The 12,230-nt window shown below is 32.4% G+C and overlaps 1 protein-coding gene across 7 annotated transcripts in view; it reads right to left on the reverse strand.

Annotated features, from left to right (window-relative positions):
• WDFY3 (WD repeat and FYVE domain containing 3) overlaps positions 1–12,230 on the reverse strand; it is a 246,071-nt gene that overhangs the window by 120,833 nt on the left and 113,008 nt on the right. For all 7 annotated transcript variants that reach the window (XM_033105930.1, XM_033105931.1, XM_033105933.1 and 4 more), the window contains 3 exons: positions 8,324–8,516; positions 7,063–7,249; positions 4,975–5,141 (listed from right to left, as the gene is read on the reverse strand). In XM_033105930.1, the coding sequence (XP_032961821.1) occupies positions 4,975–5,141; positions 7,063–7,249; positions 8,324–8,516 (547 nt within the window). The remainder of the gene's footprint in view (positions 1–4,974; positions 5,142–7,062; positions 7,250–8,323; positions 8,517–12,230) is intronic.

Genomic DNA, 12,230 nt, shown 5'->3' on the forward strand with positions numbered 1-12,230 from the left:
TAATTAAACCTAAAAGATAATTAAAGACTGCTCTATCTATATGCGACAGGAATATCCCTTAAATATTGACACGTAAATGCTCTAATATTTTAACTAAACAGATGTGTCCTAAGTTACAAATTTTGCATTAACTGCCTTCAATCTGTTGGGTATACAAATACTAAAAGAAATAAAGGTAAAGTGAGGAAATCATTTTAAAAGATGACAATTACCATCTCATCACTCTCAAGTCTATACAAGCAGAAACAAAAGAAATACATTAACCTAACGTTTAGAAGGCTATCCATACAGACAACAAAAAATAGAGCTCTCTTATTTTCAGAATTTAATAAAAACATAAAAGTTGCATGTTGTAAAAAGAGCCGGAATGATAAAGGCATTAAGTAAAAAGAATTAAGAATAAACGTCTAAATAAGGAAATGCAAGCATTCATTCAGTAAACAGACACTGAATATTTTTTAGATTCTAAGTCGCCAGAGTTATGCAACACGACAGAGGACAGATCTAAAGAGGAGAAGTGAATAGAAGGGTATACAGTTAGAAAGACATCTATGGTAATTCATGTGAGTGATCTACAGAGCCTCCACTACGGTCTGTGGCAGGAGGGCTGGTAAAGAAGGAAATCAATAAATGTTTAGGAAGTATAAGAAACAGAAAATAATGAATGAATTACACTTGTGAATGACCAGCGAGAATGGAGCCTGGCTAAACGATCAACACGCTGGCAGGCCAGCTGTGCATCCAGCACAAAGTGGATCAAGAGATCTTCTAAGTAAGCCCATGATGAAGACTGCAAGGCCCTTCAATTACTAGCTTGAACAAAAATACACAAAAGATAAAAATATATTATCCTCTTATTTTGGTGGTGCCAGAATTAATGTGTTATGAGAAAACACCTTTATCAAGGTGAAGTCACAGAAGAGTTCTGAGAAAGGTATTGCCTTTTCTTATGAAGAGACACATCCTCTTAAAAAATATTAAAAACACCCGCTCTGTTTAGGGAAGAAATTTGGAAGCTATGGAGAGCTATGAATTATGAAGCACAATCCTGCAGTAATGTTTCTGAATAGATAAAAAACCACCATGGAGTTATTATTAAACAGCAGGAATATTTCTTACTAATTTCCTTCTTTAGAAAAATCTCTCTGCTGGTGAGGGCATCAAATTTTATAAAAGCTCTTGCTATACAATATAGAAACAAGTAATTTTCAAGCTTTCACATACAGACACAGGTACAGTTACCAGCTTCATTAATAACTCAGTTTACTTTTTCTTTTAAATTTTATATTTCTATACTGTTTTACTTGATCTAAAATCAGCACTAAAAATAAGGTAGGTAAATTATATCTATGTATAGCGCAAGGTAAGTATAAATATATTCATGTTTCCTCTTTTAAATGTAATTATGAATGGGTAAACATTCTTCGGTAACAGGAATATTCATAGATGATGAAAGTGAACCAGCGAAATCAAAATATTTCCCAACATACCTTGAACAAATAATTGACAAAAAGTAAGACAAATAGTGCCAAGTATATCATAATATACACAGCCCCAACTTATAAACAGCCCAATCGAAAGAGTGACAATGTGTAAAGGACTATCAGTGCCATATTCTGGCAGTGCTACACATGACACCGTCATAGCTGGCTGTCCGAGTCTCCATTCCTATACCACAGTCCATCATCTCTTATCCAAAACTAGATTAATAAGAATGTACAGAAGAAAAAGTCCACTAAAACTAATCATCGAATTTAACAGTCACATGTAAAAAGTGATAATATTTTAAAAGTCAACTGGATTTCTATAAACTAGCAACAAGCAATTAGAAATGAAATTAAGAAAACAATTTAATTCACAACATTATCAAAAAGAATAAACTATTTAAGGATAAATTTAACAACAGAATTGAAAGTCCTGTACAATGTACACCATAAAACACTGCTGAGAGAAAATATTAAGTTCCAAATAAATGGAAAGCTATATATTCATGTATTGGAGGATTCAATACTATTAAGACATCAATTCCCTGCAAACTGATCTATAGATCCAATGTCCCAATCAACATCTCAGCAGGCTTTTTTTGTTTGTAATAATTGACATGATGATTATTAAATTTATACAGAAGTTCAAAGGACCTAGAAGAGCCGAAATAATTTTGCAAAGAAAGAATAAAATTGGACAACTTAAATGACTCTATTTCAAGACTTACTTTAAGATACAGTAATCAAGACCATGTAATATTGGCGTAAGGAGAGACACATTAACCAACAGAGTAGAGCTGAAAAGGGTTCCCGATATACGGTCATATGTGATCTTTTCAAGAAAGGGACCTGGCACACTTGGATATCCATATTGGGAAAAAAAAAACTTACTTCCTACCATATATAAAAATGAACTTTAAATGTCTTATAGATATAATGTAAGCATAAAAATATGAAACTCCTAGAAGAAAACACAAGATTTAGTGAATATGGCTTAAATAAGATTTCATCTGAGGCAAAACCCACAAAATATTTTAACAATGATAAATTGGACTTCATCAAAATTAACTTCTGTTCTTCAAAAGACGTTGCTAAGAAAAAGCAAGTCAAGACTAGGAGAACATACAATGGGCACAGAGATCTGAATCAAAGTAGAGATCAGATGGCAAATAAGGACATGAAAAGACGCTCAAAATCATTTTGAAAAATGCAAATTAAAAAACACAATTAGATACTACTACACACTCACTAGCACACCTAAAATTAAAAAGAATAACACTACCAAGTGTTGCTGAGGATGTAAAACAAACTTTCCTACACTGCCAAGGGAATGAAAAATGGAACAGCTACTTTAGAAGGCAGTTTGACAATTTCTCATAAAGTTAACATATATTTATCATATGACCCAGCAATTCTACTGCTTGGTATTTACCCCAAACAAATGAAATATGTCCACACAAAGACTTGTTTTATATGACTGTTCATAGATTTATTCATGATAGTTAAATTATACCACATCAACTGGTGAATGGATAAATAAATTGCAGGATGGCCAAACAATGAAATACGACCCAATATTAAAAAGGAACCAACTTTAGATACATGCAATAACATAGATGAATCTTGAAAGTGAAAGGAGGCAAAACAAAAACTACATACTATATGATTCCAGTTTATGAAATTCTAGAAAGAGCAAAACCAAAGCAGATCAGTGGTTGCCAGGGCAAGGGGTGGGGATGCAAAAGAGAACAAGGAAATTTTTACAAGGATGAAGATATTCCATATCATGATATGGTAGTGATAACACAACCATATACATTTATCTAAACTCATCGAATTCAACACTTAGAATGGATAGATTTCAATATATGCAAATTACACAACAAATACTGGCAAAAAAAGACATTTGATATTCCCTTTATGTGGACTAGAACAATATACTTTAGTCCATACAATAACCCTAGAAAGTAGGCCATGGGAAATGGATAATTTTGAGTTACAAATGCAACTCAAAATGATTTAACTTGATCCATTCATTTTATAGAGCATGACATTAATTTTTCTGGAGAAGAAACTGATATTTAGAAATGTTAGGTTACTCATGGGCACCGGAATCTGAACGTTAGGGCTTTCTAGTTAACATTGCTTTCATAGACATATGTCACTGAATTCTCAAAATAACCCCAGGAGGTGCTAGGTTAGATATTTGTTATCCCTGTTATAGATGAAGCATCAGGCAGACATATAAGGAAGGTTTATTTTGCTCTACTAATTCTCTCATTACAAAATTATACTGTTGTAACTAGCTATTATGCCAGTGTGATGATCAGATTGATTAACCAAATGAAACAACAAACGTCTAAAATAGGAAGTACACTGCTGAGCTATTTTTAAATTAACTCATAGAGTTAATTGTGAAATACTCAAGCTAGAGTCTATAAATTAGAAGTTTTTTTCTTAGTATTACTATTTTTTTCCTTAAATAAAATCAAGCCTTAAACTGACCAGAAGACATGTCTGGATTTCTAGTGATTCTTTTAAAAAGATCTATACATTTTACACACTGAGGTTACATCTTATTGCAGTAAGTTTGATTGCTCCAACCTAAGTTATGACTTTTCAGTATAATTTTCTCCAGTAAATCACATTTAGGATTTTCTAATAAGTATTTTTATTCTCATTGACTTAAAAACTTATAACTGGTGACTTCTATGTCATAAAATACACAGATAATATACTGTGAAATTTAAATAAACAGACATGCTGCTATCTTTTGGCTAAATTCTACGTGAAAATATCATAACTGTATAGAATATTTAGTAAGTGACAATCATGTGAAAGAAACTATTAGAAGCCCCCAGATTCAGAATACTGCAGAATGGTTATTATGCATTTAAAAGTAAATAAATAAACAGCAAAACTAGCATGCACTCTTATGTAACTAAATGTTCTTAACTATACAGTAAGTTTTCTTAGTAAAAGATCACTAGATGAGGAGCCAAAGTTAGGAAATCCGAACTATAAAATTTATTCTCTGATATGAAATAAATAATGTAAATTTCTACGCAGGTTTGCTTAGTTTTAAATAAAATATAAGCATTTATACTTCGTGCTTTATATATACGTGCATCTTACATAGAGATAAGCATCAAGATCAGAGAGTGAATCGAGATTCATCCACATAAAGAGGAAATGTGTGGAGTGCAAACATTCAAAAGAGGCATGTTTGGATTATTAAATTGTATGTTCAAATGAAACACAAAGATATAAATTTCACTTTGATTTTATGATATTTTCAAAATATCATTTTCAAGTATTTGATCTGTAAAGACTGTCACTCAAGAGATTACACAATGAAAAGTGAACTTTAATGAAAAAAGATTACCATTATACAAGTTAACTTAAATAAAGAGCAATCAAAGTTAGACTAATTCATTCTTTCTCTATTTCTTTGAGTGATTCAAAATGGAAAAAGGAAAAAAAGACTCACCTTTGCCTGAAGGCTGAGGTACTGCAAATCCAGGCAATAAAAACGGTGCCCCTGTGGTAATACCAGCTGGTTTTAGTTCACTGACACCATATGTTGTTAGGGAAGTTATCAGATTAACCAGATCTTTCAAGGCATCTTTGGATTCTGCCTCTTTTGCTTGTTCCAATCTAGGAAAAGGATAATTTAGCAATTTTTTGTCTCTTTTGTTGTATGCTCAAATTTAATACAGAAAGAAATTTTCAATTTTTACATACAATAAATAAATGTGTAAAGTACTCCAAGTTTCTTCTTACAATTTTTCCCATACAAAACATATTTTTTTAAATCTACAGAGTTTAAGACATTATGGTGTATTGAAAAAAATTGTATCAATATTCAGAAGACCTGATATAAGTGCTGATTTTGCCACTAGCGGGTTACTTTAGGTAAATCACTAATCTTTGGTAGAAAGTCTCTATAAAACAAAAGAATTAGATTAAATATCTCTTAAGTTCCCTAAAGTTATACAGCTACAAAGTTTCACTGTTTACAACCAAAAACCTTATTAACCATTTCTTTCCTAAGACATTTTTTCTGTTAACAATTTTTAAAAACGACTTCCTTTGGAAGAGTTCTAAGACTTTATCTGTATTTCATTAACTAATTCAGGTATTCTTATTAGAGTACATTTAAATAAAGTTCTGAGTTCTAAGAATTTTTGATAACAATCTTAATTTCTTTAAAGGAAAGCTGGAGTCATTGTGGAATTATCTTTTGACTGTGGCTTTATTGAGAACACAAAATGGGGTGCAAAAATGTATTTTTTAAAGAGTAAGATTTATTGGGGTTTCCACAATAGAATTAATTACTCTCATTAAAATAAGCGTGGAGAATGCACAAAAGTAGAAAAGAAAAAGTATGCTTAGCCTCACAACTCAAAGACACTTAATATTGTGATATATTTTTTAAACTTTTCTTAATGTGAACAGTTACATTTTAATGTTATTTTCATACCATATACAGAATTTTGTCACCTGTGTTTTTCATTTGCCAGTGTTATACACATACTTTTTTCCATGTTAGTATAAGTTCTCCATGGATATGCTTTTATTGGTCATGAAGAGCCAACCACAGATTTGGGGAGATGGGGGTGGGACAGCTAGTGGAAATCATACTACAGAAGCACTAATATATATATATATATATATATATATATATATATATATATATATATATATATATAATTTTGTCTAAATTTAGGATTAAATCTTTAGGATCAATAACCATAAGTGAAATTATTGTGTCAAGGAGTACTGACCTTTTTGAGGCTGTTGATAACATCTGGTCAACCCGTATTCTCACGGGATTGCACCATAAACACTCCTCTAGTAATGTGAAATAGTTATTTCATCAACTTTCATATGTCCTCATTTGTAAATTAAGTACATATGCAAAATTATATTCTTGGGGGTTGCCCAGTATTAAGTAATAGAAACTAGGTTAAACTGGTGTTAGAAATAAGAAGTTTAAAAAATAATGGTTTACACTACATCAAATAACTTAAAAATAACTGATGGCACAGGAAGAACTCATGAGACGTGAGTATCTTTTCCTAATAAATTTGTAAATAGCCACTTTCCGCATGTGAATGGAACATTTGGGATGGAAAGGAGGGGCTGGTGAAACATTTCAGATTAACTAATTTGTTTTATATACACATTTGAAAGGTCTCATTCAATCTATATAATTAATAACAATACTGAATTACTAATAAGGAAAACCAAAAACATAATTAAGCAAGAAGAGTTTATACTGTAGAAAATTGCTAATTAGTTCATCGACTCCCTCAGTTTCTAAAGATTTATTCTTTACATCTAACCACTGATTCAACAGTGTTTGCAGCCTGCATTTGCCAATTTAATTCTAAATTCACTTTTTGTACTCTGTTGGCAGAACAGGAATAAAAAAAAGTGACTAAAGCTAAGAAGATAAAGTATACATTAAATAAGTAATTGATTTCTTTTTTCCTAACCACAAACTACATTGTTTTCTTTGATGAAAAAGACTGAGTAAACATTTAAAATATATACTTAAATTGTGGAGTTTTACCTAAGCAAGAGATCACAAAGGAAATTATATCCTTGCCATATCCGAAAATCATCCAAAAGAGTTTGGGAAACATCACTGGAATCTTTGAGGAAACAAGAAAGCCCAGCAAACATTTCAACAATTTCTAGGGGAGACAGGTCATCTGATTGCTGCATATTCTGAACACATGTAGATAAACATTCTTTTTCTGTAAAAATAAAGAAATAAACACATTATGTCAATTGTGTAAAAAAACTTTCTTGTTTCTGAAAAGGTGTTTAGTGAAATATTAAATTTTAATGTATCTATGAGATACTGTAAGATAAATGTTACACATTCTAAAAGTAAATACATGATTCAAATTCATTGGGAAAGCTGTACCTCTAAGTAAGTAAACAAAGGGTAATATAGGAAGGGTTGAAAAATAGCTGACATTTATTAGAGTTTTCACATCATATTTGGATGCTTTATCATTAAACAAAATGATTGCCCAATGCCAAATATTTTTGATCTTTTATATTAATACAGTAAAAGGATGGGAAAAAAATTAAAAACTAACGTCTAAGTTTAAGAAGACAAACCCAATCACTAGTTAAAAGTTCATATTAGAATGAATATAGATCAATGAGATACAGAAATACTTCAAGAAACAAAATTTTATAAACTATGTTTGTACCACCTATTATATCACTAGTTTAAAACACACTTTATACCCCATCACTGATTTTGGTGATTGGAAGCATTTCAAAGAACACTTTCCCTCTCTTACCTTTAATGAAATTTGTGTAAAGAAACCCAGTTTCACATAACAAAAGCTAAGAAGATTTAACAAAGGAATGGAGGAAAGAAACAAAATGGACAATTTCTCCTTAGTGCAGATAAAGAATCCTCACTTCAGTTATGATGAGTCAAACAGATTATCTATCTATTTATGAAATATCTTCGGAAAGACAATGAACTGTAGCATCTCAAAAAAACATTTTTTTTCCAGTAAAAGAGGGAATAGGTCATGACATAGAACTTACATTATAATTGAACATTTACACCACAATGAAATTATTTTAACTCTTGTACATATCCATTGTTTGGATGAAAATTTCTAACATTTAAATTGCCTCACAAATAAAAATAAATATTTTTTATCTTTTCAAATATACAGTTTTTAACTTAAAACAGAATCTTTGGAGAACTGACAGAGAAAACCAAATCTGTCATCATATGAGGCAGAGAAAAGCATAAGGAATCTAGAGCACCTAAAATGAGAACATAAAGAGATACTCACCATGAATGTACTTCACTACATTGACGCTAAGACCATGACGGGATATGGTCATAAGGACTTCTCCAGCACTCTTCCTCCAAGGCAGGTTATAGGGAGGGCACCAAGAGGTTATTGCACTGAATAAAAGCTGGAGATCATCTTTTTGAGCCAGCTCCTCGGCCGGAGAAACAAAACTGCAGAGTTTCACTAAAATCTGAAAAAACAAAACAAATGTGTATATAAATAAATGAATGGTTGGGGAAAGGGAGGAGTTAGGAAAAGACTAGATCTGACCATTAAAAATTCTGACAGTTCAGGTTTGGTATTGAGTGATATCATTAAAGCCACAATGAGAAGGTCTCTAACTCAGGCAACATTAAAAGAGATCCATAATTTACAAGTGTGTTATGGTAAGATAGTAAACCAGTCCTACTTTTATCGCTTATTAAAAAAACAGTTCTGTTTCCTATCTTCTCTTCACCATGGTATTGTTGCATACCTTATCCGGACGTGGCATAAATCAACAGTAACATTTAAGGTCAACATTTTAGTTTTCGAATTTAGTTCTTTAATTCTTAGTTTGTCATAGGTGAAATGTAATTTTCTTCTCTAAAAAGGGCAGTTTTAGAGAGATAAAAGTAAAAACAGGTCTTTAAAAGTAAAAGTATTTTCAACTTGTTTCAATTTCCATACAAGTAGAAGGGATATTAAAATAACACAGTCATCTAAATTCAGAAGTATCTTTTAATTAAGTATCATATCCAAAAATCTTCTAAAGCCTCGCTTTCAAAGAAGATTCAAAACTTAAACTCTGGAATGAGAAGTATTCCTTAACTATGATTTGCAAAATATATACTGCACAAGTGCTCACAGAATTAAGAGCCCGCTATTATTTCCATTCTCAATCGATTTTTTATTTTAATTTCAATTCAGTGTCAGGAAAAAACTTTTCTTCTCTGTGCTAAATTTTCTAATCTAAATATTTAAAAATATATATATAATGTGAATAAAATAACTAATTTATGAAATAATTTTATTCTCTTAAAAGAAAGTGGCTCCATGGCGTTTGAGTATTTCAGTATCGGTGGGGAAACTGATAAATAGAAAAAAGTATTTGAAATATCATGTTTGTCTGAAGAAAGCTAGGTATTACTTTTCCTACTTACTTCAATGCAAAAATTTACTTGAAATACTAGAACTTTCTAATTCATAGTTGCCAAATACCAGGAAGAAAAAAAAGAATTAAGACTTCAGAAAAACCACAACATACTTATAAAATCAGTAATATAGGTATTCCCTCCACAAAAAATGCCTGGAGAAATTGTGGAATACTGAATGTCCATTAATACTCGTAATATGTGTATCCTTTCCCATATGTCAAATGCAGCAAAAAAGATACATGCTCAGAAGAGCGTATTGTTGATTTTTACTTTCTGTTGGTTTTCACAATGCTCTTAATGTGATTAGAGGGATGGACATCATTTCTCTGATTGTAACATAAAAACAAATCCAAAAATAAAATACTTTTTTCCAAATCTAGTCTTTGTTCTAAAAAATAAACTGGATTTAGTTCCCTGAGTTTGTTGACTCTTAAAATAACTGGTTTTTAATCTTTAAAGGGAAAAGGACTCTTACAAATAATGTAGTATAATTCCTTCATTCTACAGACTAGGAAACTGAAGCATCTACATGTCATTCCTCTTCTGCCCCTACACTACCACTTCTATGTTGTAGGGACTCTGCTCCAAAGTCCAGCCAAATGTGCCAGAGCATTAAGTGCCACATCAACAAAAATGAAAACAAACAAACAAAAAACCCAAAAAACGAATATGTACATGAAGCAATACCAACTGCTGAGGTCCCAGGAAACCATCTGTCACTTAATATAAACATAGGGATTTCATCTATCAAAAACACTCCGTATTCTGAAAACATTCAATGTTTGTCTCCACTGACTTTCTAGACAAAATGTTGAAAACAATGCCCAGCCTGCGGTGAGAAACGAATAAAAGGCAGTGAACTGATCCTCTAAGGGAGGGGGGAGCTGGGTTCTAATGGCGGCCATGCTCCTGCTGAGGAGCAGGCCATGGCTACCGGTTTCCAGAAATGGGGACTTTAATTGAAATTCTCTTCTGAGTCCCTTGTGGCCGTCACATGCAGTGATTCCAATGTGCTGAAAAGGAAACTCACATTTAGTTATAAGTCAGCACCCACTGCTTTCAGATAGAGGAAACATTCTTTTAAGTTTTAGAAGAAATCTTTGCTATACTCATTTGATATTAAATCTATGAAATTCAGCTTCCATTTATTGCCTAAAGTATTAATTACTTCTTTAGAGGGACTTGACTGAAATGGGGATATTAGTCTAATCAGCAAGAACTCAACCCACTACGTTCATCAGCCCTTTCTTAAAAGCAGCTTTAACTCCTACGAGACTTACTCTTCCACTTAGCCCCACTGCTTTTCTCATTCAGTCTAATTCAGGAGCCAGATAACCTGAGTTCTGATCCTGTTTCTGCCATTTACTCACATCACCATTTTGGGAAAACAAACATTCTGAAGTTTTGGATTGTCTTGCAAATTAAATGAGATCATGGATTTAAGTCAACGACTAGCGCAAAAGTATCTAATAAGTCGAGTGTTCAAAAAATATTTGCTGCATTAGTAATTTATGGATAATCTTGTATTCCTCCTAAAACTGCCTTAGTCTCCCACCCCTGTCCCTTCACTGCCAGCACCTCTGCAATCCGAGTCGTTCCTGCAGTAAACACCCCAGTACCATGAGGTTTAGTCCTCATCCACACCTGGCTCTACCTCACCTACTGTAGACCCACTGGCCTCTCTTCTCGCTGCCTGCTCTCCCGGACAGCGATCACGGGTACTGTTATTCTGTATCTAATGTCCTAAGCAGAGAACCATAGCTTTGTGTATTATTTCATTTATTTCTCACAAAACCCTTTAAATAGGTATTATTTCCATTTTAGAGATGAGAAATCTACATCTTTGGTTACATAATTTCAGAGAATTGGATTCAAGCGGGTGTGAGGTTGTTTTTTAACTGAGATGAAAACATATAACATACAATTTATCACCTTAATCATTTTTAAGAATAGAGTACAATAGTGTTAACTATGTGCATATTGTTATGCCACACATCTCTAGAACATTTTCATCTTGCAAAACTGAAACTCTATACCAACTGAAAACAACTCCTCTTTTCCCCCAACCCTTTGCCCCTGGAAACCACCATTCTATTTTCTAAGAGTTTGACCACTTTCAATACATAGAAGTGCAATCACGGAGTATTTGTCTTTTTGTGTCAAACGTGTTTTTTAACACTATAGTCCCATGCGCAGACTGTACTCTAAATAGTTTGCAGTTTGTTTGTTTTGAAAATTTCTTTCCCAAGACAGGATATCAAAATGATGACAATATTTCCAGGCTAGCTAATCAAGGTCTATTTAAACCTTTGTTAACACTACTGCTATTAAAGGAATGGTGGCAACAGGGGGTAAGAAGGGCTTCACAGGCAAGGAGCAGAGGAGGTAGCAGCAGCCACCAAAATAAACTATCTTTTATGAGTTAAATATTTATAGGTTAGGGACTTCCTGTATACCGACAGCAACAAAAGAGAGTTTCTTGCATTATAAGAACTATTACCACAAACTTAATGATTATCAATAAAAGTTTTCCTTGCTGAGTTCATTTCAGAGATGTTATTGCCATATCAACTATTAACTTTAATAGTTGAATCTGTCAGAGAAACAAACCTGTTAATGCCTTATTAAAATGTTCCTCAAAAGAGGTGTACGATTCAAGAAATGTGACATTACATGAGATAAAGTAGGTTTATAATAAACATGAAATACTACAGAAAACGGAATAGGCAGAATATCTTTTTAAGGAGTGAACCTGCCTCACTTTAAAC

The sequence above is a fragment of the Rhinolophus ferrumequinum genome, chromosome 5, assembly GCF_004115265.2.
Source record: "Rhinolophus ferrumequinum isolate MPI-CBG mRhiFer1 chromosome 5, mRhiFer1_v1.p, whole genome shotgun sequence".
NCBI lineage: Eukaryota > Metazoa > Chordata > Mammalia > Chiroptera > Rhinolophidae > Rhinolophus > Rhinolophus ferrumequinum.